The sequence below is a fragment of the Lutjanus erythropterus genome, chromosome 12, assembly GCF_056507025.1.
Source record: "Lutjanus erythropterus isolate fLutEry1 chromosome 12, fLutEry1.hap2, whole genome shotgun sequence".
Classification (NCBI taxonomy): Eukaryota; Metazoa; Chordata; class Actinopteri; order Lutjaniformes; family Lutjanidae; genus Lutjanus; species Lutjanus erythropterus.
Window position 1 is genome coordinate 14,739,842 of NC_139328.1, and position 12,036 is coordinate 14,751,877.

A 12,036-nucleotide genomic window follows, 5' to 3' on the forward strand; every position below is an offset into this window, starting at 1 on the left:
CTACAAGAGTCAAGAGTTGTAAGCTTGTACAGGACATACAGGGAGAAAACTCACTTTCAAATAGATACATTTCTGCTCCACATGAACCTGTAGACATACCAGTTACAGTGATAGGTAACACAGTGAGTTTCAGCGTGTTTTGACTCACTTAAATCAAACTGTCCTACTTAAACAAAGGTATGGTTTGGCGTTATTAATACTGACCATCTGCCAACTAAAAGGGAAGCTCACATTATTCACACTCGACTGGATAAAGATGCCTCGAGATCGTTCTTTAACGTGGCATACCTCAAAAGCTCTTTCTTTGAGTCTCGTAATAGCAGCTTGGCTTTGGGACTCAACATGCTGCCGTCTCCTTGGTAGTGTTGGTCCTCCGAGGAGACGTGGTCGTAATCCTCCTGCGGAGAAAGGAGGAAAAAGTGAAAACGTGGCCATAACTGTCCAAAGTATCAAACCTGACCACGATCTGCAATGACCTAAAAGTGAATAATTAATGAAAAGCCTTCTGTAATACTCTTAAAACACAAGGCTTGGGGGTTAGAGTGCAAGGCAAAGAGATTATGCTTAAGGATACTTATACTGTAGTAAACCATATATCCATTTAAAGTCACACTTAATCCACACGGTATTTATGATGTATAGCCACGATGACGTATGGATTTCCTTTTTTTTTTTGCACAGACAGACAAGACTGTGCAGTCACCAGATGTTGTGTATGATTTAAAAGCAGGTCAAATGTGATAACTCCTCATATCAACTATAATAATACCACCTGTGAAATAAAGACAAGAAAACCTTTAAAACACACTTTCAGATTCATTTAGGCCTTTGGGAAAGAAATTATACGTACAGATTATCAGCAGTATTTTATAGCCATAAAGATCTGACTGCTGAAGCTACTGCTTTTTCTTAGAAAATGTCAAATATAGCTAAGATTGATGTTGTCTGTGCTTTGTTTTAGAAATCTGGGCATTTTAACCACACTTTTTAGGGCGGATTAAAGTGTTATTTAGACTACATTTGACTACTGTGACTATTTTTCTTTTTTTCTTTCTTTAAATTTGACTATTTCAAGTGTTTTTAGACTAGAAATGAGCACTTTGACTGAGTATTTTAGACTAAATTTGACTACTTTCACTATTCCAGCCAAAATTGTTTATTAAACTATTTTTAGACAATAAAGTTGACTATATTAGCAATATTCTTAGATTATAGAAGTATGTTAGACTAAAATTTGACTACTTAAACTACTGCCAGGCAAAAATTTGATGACTTCACCTATTTTATACAAAATGTGACTATTTGAACTATTTTTAGACTTAATTGAACTACTTTATAGTCTGGTTAGACTAACTTGCAAATGTGAATTATCAATGAATTAATTAAAATGTTAAGAATCTACCTGAGCAAATGGAAGCATGTGCTTGGAAAAATCATGTGGCTCCCAGGCCAACTACTTTGACTATGTTCAGACTAAATGTGACAATGAAAGTACATAAATAGAAAATTCAGTTTTTTTTTTTAATTCATGTTAGTAGGAGATGGATTTGAAACAGCATTTAAAACTTCATGTTGGGGAATGAACTGGTATCACTTCATTTCAGGTCAGTAAATTCCTAAAAATTGCACAACAACTTTCCTGGAGAGAACGGTGTAACCTGGTAACAATTATAGGGATAATAGAAATAATAGAGAGCTATAATTAGTACTGTTGCATTTATTTCAGAGGAAGCTTCCACAAAATATATTTGCGCACTTTGCAAGACTAAACAGAATTTTTAGAAATGCAAATCATTTAAACACTTTAGAGAAATTCAGAGACGGGGCCTCTTTAACTCCTGGCTCCTGCTTACCAGGAAAACTCAGGAAATCTTATTCTCCATCTTGTCTCTTTGTCTTTTACTTTTGTTCTAATACTATCTAATCACTTTATTTGCACTTGGTGTAACTGAGGTTTCTTTGTTTGGTGACATGATAACACACCCTTGCACTGTTTGACCCTCAAATTCTCACTCTTCACCACTCACATCTTACATTTTCAGATTACATTCAGAGTGACAGTTGTTGTGTTGTTGTGTTTTTTTTTTTTTTACCTCTGTGTCCTGTAAAGTGTGTGCTTTGCTGAAGTTGACAGGGACGGGGCTGTCCCAGCTGTCTCTCTCACACAGCGGCTGGTAGAAGGCGGGGCTGATGAGCACGCTCCCGCCTTTGGCCATGGTGGACTCAGAAGGGGACAGCGGGTCGTCCAAAGGTGTCTTTGTCTGGGCTTTGACATTTTCCTTGCTCTTCTTCATACTCAGGTCCAGGGTGCCGTTTTCGTCCACCTCTATGAGCATGTCCTAAAGACAAATATGTTTAATCCTCAACACTTAATTGAATAAAACAACATGTTGTAGAGGGGTACAATAAACAAAATGTGCCTCGCATATCACGGCAGTGCGTGCTAACATATGAAAACAAATGAATCAGGGGATAAAAATAGACCCTATTTTCTAATTACACCAAAAGAAATGTAAATAAAACAGAACGATGTCTCATTAATATGACAGCAGCGATATGGTAAACTTGAACCCGGCAACATTTCTCTGTAAACATGAAAAATGACGTGAAACGCAGAGCAAACAAACAATGTATTTAAATAATACATACAGTGGTTATCTCACACCAGACAAAGTACCAAACTAAGCCAGCGTTAATTCTGCTGAACACAAAAAAATAATCACTGGTGTGTAGTTTTTCAGTGACAGCTGTGTCATCTGTTTTCTAGGACACACAACCAAGATGGCAGCTGGGGGGGGGGGATGCTGGTTTTAGGTCATCATTATTATAGCAAAAATTAAAAAGCTTAATGTGGCATAAGTTTCCCCGCTGACAGATGTGTTTGTCGTATCTGCGCTGAAACGCAATAGCATGATGATGACTTATGGCTGTTTTATGGTATTAAAAGTTTTACCTCATTAAATGCTGAAATCCTTTTCCATAAATGAAACCAATTATTCAACGCATATGTTTCATTAAACCCTATACATCATTATTTTTTTGTAACAAAGGAGAGCTTTTCAAATTAATTAAAGGGGATGATTTACATGAACACTGGATGTGGCTGTCCACTTTAATTATCCAGCCATTTGATGATGTGTGTACATAATCAAAATAACACCAGTGGAAAGAATTTTTGTGATTTATTTAGAGTTTAATGTTGTTTTTGGCTGCAACTAAAACTAAAAGTCAGGATTTTATTCTTTTTTTGCTATTATTGGTTAACTAATGATGTAATTTAATCATCTTGCTCGGTTAAATGAGTAAAATATGTTTGTATTCACACTTTAAAGGCCAGCTATTTGGTGTTTTTCTATAAATTTGACTATTGTAAGCATTTTTAGACTAAATTTGACAACTTTGAGCTTTTTTATCCTAAGATTGACCACTTTAACTATTTCAGACTAAAACTGACTACTTTACTTTTAGACTAAATTTGAGTATTTTTATACAAAATGTAACTACTTTATGTGAATTAGTTAGATTTTAATGTTATTAGCAACCAATAAAATACTAAAACTCAATTTATTTTTTGCTATTCTTTAATATTCTCTAAGGAGAGACCTTGGTATGGTATCAGTTTAACTCAGGTCAGTAAATTTCTAAAAATTACATCAATACATCCAGTTTCCTGGAAAGAACTTTGCAACTTGGTAACAATTATAGGGATAGCAGATATAATAGAGATTTAATTGGTTCTGTTGGATTTATTTCAGAGGAAATTTGCAAAAAAAAATGAGCCAAACTGAGTATTTTTATAGAAATGTTGACTATGTTTGGAGATTTATTTAGATTTTAATGTTATTAGTTCCAAATAAAAAAAAAAATAAATTGTTATTTTTTTGCTATTCTTTATTAAGTAATGAAGTAATTTAAGCATCTCAAATTATTAAATAACTAAAATCTGCTTGTTTTCACGCTTTAAAGGCCAGCAGTTTGGTGCTTTTTATCGTGTGATATCTCAACGTGTAATATATACATATGCAGATAAGTTAAAGCATATAACACTCTAAATATGGTCCCCTTTTTTTCAGACCTGAAAGCTGTTCTTTATTTTGTACGTCTCTCCAAGACAACTAAGCTGTAAATGAGAACAGATGATTAACTTGCTAACACTGTTTTATTCATTCAGTGGGCTGGTACCTGGTACAAGGCCACATTCTCGGCTCAACAAGCTGGGAGACAAGGATCTGTGCTGTGTAGGTGTGGAAACCTTGAATCATCTACAGTGCAGCGTGCACGTATGTAACCCACAGAATGTGATCAATATTAATCATGAAGTGAGTTTGGAAAAAAGCTGAACACAATGCACGCCGCGTTGGAGATAATAATGACAGCAGAAGAGGTTTTTGGATCGGCACACGTTTCCAAGAAGAGTTTGGATTTGGTGTGAATTAAACTTTTCAGATGTTAACTCCTTTAGCTGATTGGCTTAATCCAGTAAAATGCTTTTAAAGACTATCTGGTGTAGACACACAGCCTATGCTGGATCATATAACTAAGCAAAATATCCTCTGCCATCTGCAGCGGGCAAGATGCAGTTTCAGACAACAGTTCAGGGTTTTTACATGCCAGCTGATGTCGAAACAAAATACACGACCACATGTTTTATTAAAAAAATATGCGAGTAGTTGTAATTGGGAAAGAAGGCTGATTGTATTTCTTCTTTTGATGTGATTACACAAATTTTCATTTGTGTACATTAAAGCTTTATGGAGTGGAACCTCCTTGTTTTGCTGCCACCAGAGCGCCAAGCTCCCTTTGCCAAATTCTGTCTTTTGATGTCTTCCCTTTTTATACACAAATCAGAGTTCCTTTAAAATGACCACATTAAATACCTTTCCAAGTGGTCTAATTTGATTACCTTTGTGGAGGTTGCCAAGGGCCGGCCGGCGACAGCCTCCATGTTCTTCCGGTAGCGAGTGGAGAGGTTAAGGATGGCGGCGGTCGCTGCTGCGGCTTGGAGACCGTCTTCTTTTTTGAATTGACTCGGCGGGCTGTGCTGACCAGAGGTGGGCAAGCGGCCACCTGGAGCACCAAGGAAGCCAGGATACTGCTGAGGTGCTAAAAGACAAATAATTAGCGAATAATTTAGTTACTGAGACACCAGGTGTTCCGCCCAACTTAACAGCACATAAAAAACATGTTTGGAGTTGATATTTGTGTTTTTTAGCTAAAAATGCAACCATTAATCAATTATGAATTAATTATTATTAATCACCAGCAATTTTGATAATCAATTAATTGGTTTGAGTCTTTTTTTTTAATGGAAAAAAAGTCAAAATTCTCTTATTCCAGCTTCTTAAATGTCAATATTTTCTGGTTTCTTTAGTCCTAAACTGAATATCTTTGGGTTGTGGACAAAATAAGATATTTGAGAGCGTCATCATGGGCTTTAGGAAACATGGATTGACATTTTACACATTTTATAGACCATACAGCTCATTAATTAATCAAAATAATTGACAGATTAACTGAGAATGAAAATAATTGTTTGTTGCAGCCCCAGTTTTAGCAACAACCACTGACACAAAAAGACTGATACAATTCCTGTTAAGTGATAAACATGACATTTGCATGTAGATCTCTAATTGTTGTGGACGTTTATTAATTTTGTGGTCAGAACAAAGGCTCCATTCTTAAGACATGTGACAATTTATTCACCCTCAATACCTTGCAGGACTGAATAATAATTAAAATATTATCAAAATCACAATAAGTGTAGGATGGAAAATGTGTGACAAAACAGCATTATAATAAAGTCCTGTAGTGCTGCAGAGATTCTCTGGCCTACAAATCATGTTCTTTATATATAAGAAAATATGTTTTTTTAGTACAGAAGTTGGGAGTTGATATCTGCGGGTTTTAGCAACAACTAGTGATACAAAAAGATAGATGCTATCTTTAAAAAGTGACAAACATGACATTTGCTTGTTGGTCTCTCATTGCTGAGGAATAATATTAATTTGTGGCCAGAACAACAGCTCCATATTTAAAACATGGGACAATTTATTCACCTTCAGTACCTTGTATGGCTGCACAGCCAATTGAAATATTATTGAAATCACAACGGGGACAAGTTCAACATTAAAATTGCAGAAGTTGCTTTTTTTTAGCCGTTTGTGTGACAAACAGCATTACATTAAAGTTCTGTAGTGCTTCAGAGCTGCCCCGGCCTGCAAATCTTGTTCTTTAGATGTAATAAAATATGTTTGTTTGGTACACACAACAACAAATTCACTTTCAACAAAGTCACATTATTATGATTTTATGAGATTTTTTTTCAGCTAAAATGAAAAATGTGATGCAAAAATAATCATTCCCATTAATTGTGAATCGTATCTCAATCACAATATCTGTCAAAATAATTGCAGTATTATAATTTTATTATATCTTGGAGCCCTAATAGCTTGCATCAAATGCAAGAGACTTACAGTCAGGGAAATGTGACATTTCCTGGTCCTGGTTGGTCCCCATCAGAGGCTGTTTCCCGAAGACCTGTGCATCAAAGCTGGCATAATCAAAGCGGATTCTGCTGTACTTGTCCATGTCTTTTGTGAGGCTCGTTTGCAAGGCTGCTACTGGATGAGAGAGCCTGTAGTTCAACTGGTTCATCTCGAACTTCTTTATTAAGCCCATGGCTCTACAAGGAGACAGATTGGGGAAGAAAAAAGACTTTATTTTATTGTGCAAAACTGGTGAAATACCAAGTGCCCAACAAGCTGATATTAAGCAGTTAAGTATAGACATTGTTTTAAAGCATTCAGGGATGCCAGTGCTTTTGTACACATAGAGTCTGGGATCTGATGTGTGTTGTAGATCCACAGCCAGGTTGCCAGACTAATTAATATAGTAGGAGTGGGCATCCTGCCCATGATATATCCACAGGGAACAAAGAGTTCTGCTCTTTTATCATCTCTAATAGAGAGGAACTCACAGGACCAGTAACCGTTGCTTATGTCTGCTTGGAAAGCTCGAAATAGACTGTGTGTTCTGCTGGGATCAGTGAATAAAAATATCCCACACGCTCCTCAACAATAATAGTGTTTATCACTTTTTTGCATAACCTCAGTTACGCTTTTACAACTTCAGTCCACTACAGAGCAGCTGAATATGATTTCTGGATGCCGGTTTTATTTTTTAATTATTTTCCTGCACATGTGACCACAGTGAAAATCCTCAATGCTATCTGGCAGCGTACCTGGGTGAGCGGTCAGGTGTTTGTCTGCATTTCAGGCTCTCGTCCTGAGGTTTGGAGACCTTCACTGCAGCAGCGATGGGGCAGCCTGAGAGACTGGCCGGGGGGGGGGAAATCAAACACATTAGACTAACACTGTAACTCATCTATGAACAGGGTGTACATTTTCTAATGGCTTTCTCTGGTGGATGTACCTCCGGTGGGTGCTACGGTTGCTGTTGACATGGCCTCTTCCTGTGCACCCGGGTGTAGGGCACTTCAGGACATTCTCGTGCATGGCCAGGACTGAGGGGAAGGGGACACAGAGAGGAGATAAGCTCAGAAAGAGACCCATAATTCAACATGTAAGACATAATCAAGCTTAAAGATTATAAGATGGTAAATATGCTGTGGATTTTTGGAAATAAAACAAAATTTTCAGACGTTAAATGGTGTTTTATGTAACTCGTTGGTGCATTAGTGCCTATAGAGCAAAGATCCTACAGAGACAGAAGCAGGAGAAAAAAGCAAAAGGCTTTCTCATTGTGAGGAATGCTGTAATGTGGCTGAAATGTAAATAGCTTAGTGCAAAGAGGAGCGTAACAAGACAGCTGATTATATTCTTCAAAACAAACGCGTCGTTAAAGGTCCGCTCTGTATCCTTAGAAACTTCTTCTCTGTACATATTCTCCAATTAGTTTGTTGGAGTTGTCTATTTATTTTTGAATGCTGCGTTAGCTAGCCCTTTGATTTGCAAATACTGCCTCCAGTCTAAGAGCACGCGCGTTTTTGAAAAAGTTAATTACTTTTTCTGTTCCTTTTGTAACATTACTGTTTAATGTTGAATGTTTGTTGAGTTATATTGAAATGACTTAACAATCGCCAATGTGAGGGAAGGAAAAAAAGAATTCAATATAACACTACGAGAAGGAGAGAGGGGGAGAAAATCCTTTAAATTTATTTGAAAAGTTTCATCTTTGAATTGAACTAAATGTATAAGCAGGTCTTTCTTGTCTTTGGGTACTCGCTAAGAGGATTTCAATTACTGTGACTGATTGTAAATCCCAAAACTGGCAGTTTTTTAGTATAAATTGCTCATTATACAGCATTTATACACAGAAGTGCTCATGTGACTTACTCTCTGGAGGAACTCGGACTTTATGAGGACACCCAGACAAACTCCTGTGATGAGGGTACAGGCCAGTCACGTGACCGGTGCCATCGCAGCCAGGGGTTGGACACTTAATATCCTTTTTATCTGTACGTGGAGAATCTGCAGACACAGGAAAACAAGATTTCATAATAAATAAATATTTAAAAAAAACCACTGTACTGCTAGCAAAGCCCTTCTTTCTTCATGTGTAGGGATGCACCCGAATCTTAATAAAAGCACAAATAAACAAAATAATGCAATGGAAATAGATATTTCTTCTGTCTGAAGTTGTTCAGTATTATTTGAAAAAAGTCTGCTCCATTATTATAAAAAAAAATCAATAACTGATTTAATGCACCAGGATTATTTCCTATTCTTTTGATTTATCAAGCATTTTTGTCTGTGTATGATTTTTCAATATTCCCAAGTTAAAGGGGAAGTGGTGGTGGTGGACTTCAGACAGTTCATAAAACCTAGTTTAGCTAAAAATAAAAAGAAAGACAGAAAGATGAAACGTACATGAAAATGTGGAAACATATCTCATAATTAATTATAATTAAATACTAAAAACATTTTGATGCTTTGCAGGTAGAACAGTTGCATTGCCAATAATTTTTTAGGTTAGAAAATACAACATTTGCCCGACTTAACTTCCAGTATAAACCACACCCACTTCTGGTCCTTTATCCGAATACAGATACAGAAACAGGGAAAGATAATGACATCCCTGTGCGCCTCCATTTATGTGTCTTCTATCAAGAAATGTAGAAATAAGTGAAATATACAAATAACACACTTGTCTCTCCTGTATGCTGGGGTCAACAGATTGAAATATCATGCAAAGCTAGATACTTTTTTCACAAAATGCATCTATTAATCTGTCATTTTAGTTAAGGCTGCAGTTCAACACAGAGCATTCACTTCTTAATGCCCATCCATCGAAAGATTACATCTAGGATTACACATTTAGCTGCAGTCATTTGAAGAATCAGAGGGAAACATGAGAGGTACTTTAGGAGGATTTAAGACTTATGGTCATGGTTAAATATCCAGTTGATTCCTATCAAAATCCAATATTCTGAGTAGTAGCAATTCCATCAGAAATTTTGTTCTTCTTTATTTTAGTCTGTTTATTTATTACTTCACTTGTTGCCAAAATGTTTTTAGTACTTAAGAGGATTTCCTCCCTCTGATTTCCCCTCCGTATGTGTATGCTTCTTTTATTCCTTTTAATGTTTTTTTTTAAGCGTCCAATCATCCAAATCGCAAGTGGTCTGTCTAAATTTATGCTGCATGAAGGTACATTTGCAAAAACTGCTTGTTCCCATATTGATACTGCTATGAACACAGTGAGCAACAAAAGGTATTTTAGACCCACCTAAAAAAAAATCAGTATCAGTTTAAGTGTACACTATATGTAGAATATTTTCAGCACTTTAGCCTTCTCTGATGGCTGAGCCGCTGTTAAGTAAGCCAAATATTGCTCTCCCTCGCTCAACCAAGCTCCATTAGCAAAAATAGTAATGTTACCTCAAACAGCACAGGAGCGCCTGCTCTACCGCTGCCTCTATCTGTTAGTTTGTTTGCGTTATTGTGTGACTTTGGTGAATCCCACAATGACACAAACAGCAAAGTAAAATCACTTATTTTGCCACTGGAGTCTGGTTGTTTTTGAGAGCGATATTTGATGATGGCAAAACTGTGAAACTGTTCTAAACAAAAAAAATCAATGTGAGTGCATCAGTATACACTATGTATACTGATGCACTCACATTGATTTTTTTTGTCAGTGGCTAAAATTTGTTTTGCTGCTCACCCTGTCCGCAGCAGTACATTGCTTAGCTTCCTACACCAGTGCCTCTGCTTCTACAAACTCATGCCAGCATCTACTGTAGATAATACACTGACTACGGATAAGTACTTCATTAAATCCCACCTCAGATAATCCAAACTATCCCTTCAGACTTATTTTACATCTCTATTGTTACCTTTTCCTCCGTGGTAGTTGAGTCTGCTGTCCATGTCCATCATCCTCTGGTGCCTTCTCTCATTAGTCATCTGCTCCATGAGGAAGCGGTCCATCTCCCTGTAGGCGTGATGTAGGACCTGTCTTTGCTCTGTCTGCAGAGCTATGGCCTGCTCCAACAGGCTGAAGTTCACCCGTCCTCGGCTCATCTCCAGGCCTCTCTCGTGGAGGCCCAGAGCCCAGCCATCCAGCCGAGGAGGCCTCTCCGCCTCCACCTCCCCGTCACTGTCCTCCTCTGCGTGGAGCGGCCTGTATCTTAGAGCCTCAGCCTGAAAAATACTCGCCCTGCCCATCAGACCACCCAACTCTGGCTGAGGTTCTTCTTTCATGTGGCCGTTCCTGGCTGAAAGGTCTTCTGACGCTCTGGAGGGGCTGCAGCCTGAGCCGTTCACCTTGGCGGACAGAGACAGAGGCTCCCACTCTGTCTCCCTCATGTCTTCATACGGACTGTGTGGCGAGGATGTGCCGCTCATCCTGTCTTGACTTTGGTCTTCTTCTTCATTATTAAGGAGCTCCTCATCGTCTTCATCCATCAGACGCTCAGATGTGTCTGGCTCACACTGCGGGGAGCCATTAGATGTAACCTCTGACCATCCCAGAGAATCACTGGACTTTGCCACCGCGTCATAGAAGCCATTTTTGTTGGCAACTCCATTGATTGCACTTAAGTTTCCATCTAAAACAACAAGAAAACATTTATTATTCTCTGTGTTTTCAAGACTTGACCAAACGTGTTCTTTTGTGACCCCTCTGTGACATCCAGGATAAGAATTGTATGTCCTCGATAATCTTCTCCAAATCCTTTAAAGGTTTTACATTTTCTGTCACTTTTTTACAAATAATATCTTGAGAAAAACATGTTTTTTAAAACCTTCAAGAGGATTAATAAGAACACGTTGCAGTAGAAATGATAATCAAAAGGTTGTGAGATTTTTGAGCCCTTCTAGTATATTTTCGATAACATATATGACCCTTCTGTCTGCTAGTTGAACATGAAACCTGAAGATGAGAAACACAGTTTCTTCTCCAATATAGATTTAGGACACGATTATGGAGGGATTAACTGTGTGGTGGACACCGAAAATCAGTTTTTAATTAGTTATGAGTATTTTTAAGTGCAAGCTAAGCAGGAACATGTTGTCATCTGCACAAAAACTGATTTAAAAACACATAATTGTTGTTTCTAGGGAGGAGAACAGGGAAAGTGAAGAGGATTCCTAAAAACACAGATGGAGGAAACCACAAACATGGAGATAAAAGAGAGAAATCTCTGTGAGCTGCTGCTGTCTGTGTGGCAGAACGTAGTTTAGGAGACGCCAACCATACACCTCAGTCAAAAAACTGACAATAATTTTTGTTACCAAAAAAAATAAGCAATAACAGCACAACAGCTCACAGTGCCCACAGAAATGAGTGTCTTGCTCAGCAAGCACGACCCAAAATTGCTGAAAAATACAAGTAATTAGATTAAGTTTGATAAGAATTTGTTTTGTTTTAATTGTCCTGCCATTTCTGAAGAAAAAGTGGTTGAAAAACTGCTTAAGGATGAAATGAAAATCAGGAACTGAGTGACTTCTTTCTTTTATTTACTTGTAGTTTCTTAAGAAAATAGTGGTTGAAAAAGTGCTCAAATATAAAACA

The 12,036-nt window shown here is 37.5% G+C and overlaps 1 protein-coding gene across 3 annotated transcripts in view; it reads right to left on the minus strand.

Annotated features, from left to right (window-relative positions):
- st18 (ST18 C2H2C-type zinc finger transcription factor) overlaps nucleotides 1-12,036 on the minus strand; it is a 43,173-nt gene that overhangs the window by 8,367 nt on the left and 22,770 nt on the right. For all 3 annotated transcript variants that reach the window (XM_084732563.1, XM_084732561.1, XM_084732562.1), the window contains exons 6-13: nucleotides 10,358-11,071; nucleotides 8,355-8,489; nucleotides 7,432-7,522; nucleotides 7,241-7,333; nucleotides 6,474-6,682; nucleotides 4,904-5,103; nucleotides 2,094-2,339; nucleotides 289-398 (exon numbers count right to left, since the gene is read on the minus strand). In XM_084732563.1, the coding sequence (XP_084588689.1) occupies nucleotides 289-398; nucleotides 2,094-2,339; nucleotides 4,904-5,103; nucleotides 6,474-6,682; nucleotides 7,241-7,333; nucleotides 7,432-7,522; nucleotides 8,355-8,489; nucleotides 10,358-11,071 (1,798 nt within the window). The remainder of the gene's footprint in view (nucleotides 1-288; nucleotides 399-2,093; nucleotides 2,340-4,903; nucleotides 5,104-6,473; nucleotides 6,683-7,240; nucleotides 7,334-7,431; nucleotides 7,523-8,354; nucleotides 8,490-10,357; nucleotides 11,072-12,036) is intronic.